Source organism: Corvus brachyrhynchos, unplaced genomic scaffold (assembly GCF_000691975.1).
Source record: "Corvus brachyrhynchos isolate BGI_N302 unplaced genomic scaffold, ASM69197v1 scaffold42, whole genome shotgun sequence".
Classification (NCBI taxonomy): Eukaryota; Metazoa; Chordata; class Aves; order Passeriformes; family Corvidae; genus Corvus; species Corvus brachyrhynchos.
The window spans coordinates 592,812-595,247 of record NW_008237242.1 but is presented as its reverse complement, the minus strand read 5'-3'; the positions used below and the strand labels follow the sequence as shown (position 1 = coordinate 595,247).

Sequence of the window (2,436 nt, the reverse complement as noted above, 5' to 3'; positions counted from 1 at the left end):
ATATTTAAAAACATGTTGAGGCTCTACAAATCAAGGCTGTGATAAATCATAAATATGTGTTAAGTAATTCAAGGAAACAGAAATTGAATTTCACAGAAAAGGGAGAAATCAATAAAGCCTTGTATCATGACAAATACGTTGAAAGCATTTTTTGTACTCAGATTATTATTAGTCCCCTCTTTCATGGAAAATTCTATGAGCTCAGATGCAGTGATCATTTGCCTCCCATTCTTAACAAAGCTGGTTGTTTTGCAGCAAAATTAATGTCATTCAAATAAAAAGAGGAATAATTAAGTCTTTCTGAGCAGACTATGATTTAGAATACTCAAGGATGATTCTTGGATTCCTTCCTACATTATCCTGAAGCACCACTTAACCTGAAAAAAAAATCGAAAAAAAAATCAAAATATGCAGCACTTACTGAAAAACAGAGACCCAAAAACCTCTGAAATGAGACCTCTCATGTTTGAATAGTTATCTTTTCAAAACACCTATGTTTTCAGTTACCTTTTTGAGGTATTTCAGCCTATCTAAAGGCACAGGTTCCTTGCAACTTTCTGTTATGCTTAGATCTTCATTTCCATTAAACCATAAGCCAGCCTGATTTAAAAAAATAAATAAATAAAAAGAAGTTTGTTTATTTTCACACATTGAAACAAGGTGGTCTTTATACTCTCACTGTTCAACAGAGAGCCTAATTTCTGGACTTAATCAAATTGAATTTGTTATTAATATACAATGACATGAGAATAATTAAGCTGCTGTTTATACATCATAATGGATACTTGAGAAATTACTGAAAATCAAGTAGGATACAAGTGAATATATAATTTTGAAAAAAGTGAAAATTGACTACGTAGTTTTAAGTCTATGCTGCCAAAGCAGCTGAATATGATATGGAGTTTCTATGCAAGTATAGGTGCAGAGAGAGAGGACAGCTGAAGCAGCTCAAATTCCCAGTGGAAGGTTATTCCTGCTATTCTCAGTGAACATTCCTTGTCATTATTCTTGTAATGGCAGTAGGACCTCAAAACAATTGCCATAAATTGCTCAAAAAGAATACAACAAAGATTGCAATAAAACCAATTCAGATTTCCTAATCAATCCAGTAATTTGAAATTAGAGGGCTAAACTTAAGTGTGACAATTTCTGTTCCTGTTCTTCTCATAACTGCATATGCAAGAGTTCCAAACCACAATACTATCAGTAACACAAACTGCAGGCCATCACATACAGCAGATACACAGGCAGTATGAATCAGCTGCAGACCAAACTCTTCAGAGCAATGCAGGTGGTTGAACTGAGTCACTTTGGACAGTCTCTGGACATTGCCAAAACGTTCTCTAGAGCACATATCTTATGTGCCTACCTATACAGTTCTATTCTGAAAAAGGAGCTTCAGCTGTGTTCATATGTGCGTTCATGAACTTTTAAAGTTCTTCTCAGTCTTAAAGTGAGACTGTAGATTCAGAATTAACACTCTCATGGAAGTTTGGAAGAACCAACAGGGAGTATAGATCTAGAAACAAATTAGTTGTTTACTGCATGTTTACTACCTTGTAATACTGAAGCAATGAAATTAATTGCTTGGTTATTATTATATTTGAAATAGGATCCTGTGCTAGAAAGAACATTTCTGGTCTGTATGTCTTGTAACGGTTAGTTTATTTGCAAGCTCTCACACTTCAGTAAAACTTAATAGAAAAATAAATGCACAAAGATCTGCACTTTTTGTGGGTTTTCTGGCTTTGCAGAGTTGTTTCTTGGAAAGTCTGTGGTAGGCAGGGATTGGCAGGTGCAGCTAGAGTTTTAGATGAACCAAAGAAGTTCTGAAAATGACAAGCCTCAAGATGAACACAGCCTTTAGTATTTTTTTTAAAAACCAACACTAGGTGATTGGAAAAAAATTACAATAGAGTGTCTATGAAATTTATTCAAAACAGTTTGAAAATTATTTTTAGTATCACCAAAAAAATCTAGAAACTGGCAAGACTGTGTAGAATACACACATAGATATGTTGTAGTGGGTTCAGTTTGTAACCAGGCAGAAACACCAATTTAGCGCAGTGGTTTGGTCCAAAATACTCATTACTATTTACCTTCTGTGAGATAAGAATTAGGAGAAATGCAAAGCAGGCACCAAACTTGAAAGAACAAAAAAGAAATTTATTAACAGACCTAAAAGAGGGAAAAAGAAAAAAAAAAAAGAATACTACACCTTCAGAACTCTTCTCCTCCCCCCACCTTCCTCCCTTCTCCCACTGACAATGTGAAAAAAAACAACCCTTGAGATGTTCAGTCTGTTTACCACTTCCATAATAACCTTGTTCAGTCCATTTAGGAAGAGGAGTCTCTCTTATCCATGCTATGAAAACATTATCACAATCAGCCAGCCACCCAGGCTGGTTCTCTGCTCGCATGTGAGTCCCTTCCCCC

The 2,436-nt window shown here is 35.3% G+C and overlaps 1 protein-coding gene across 1 annotated transcript in view; it reads right to left on the bottom strand.

Moving 5' to 3' along the window:
* Nucleotides 1-2,436, bottom strand: part of SPEF2 (sperm flagellar 2) — a 79,667-nt gene that overhangs the window by 10,156 nt on the left and 67,075 nt on the right. Inside the window, exons 30-31 of the mRNA XM_017730187.1 lie at nucleotides 2,100-2,144; nucleotides 508-600 (exon numbers count right to left, since the gene is read on the bottom strand). Coding sequence (XP_017585676.1) covers nucleotides 508-600; nucleotides 2,100-2,144 — 138 coding nt within the window. The remainder of the gene's footprint in view (nucleotides 1-507; nucleotides 601-2,099; nucleotides 2,145-2,436) is intronic.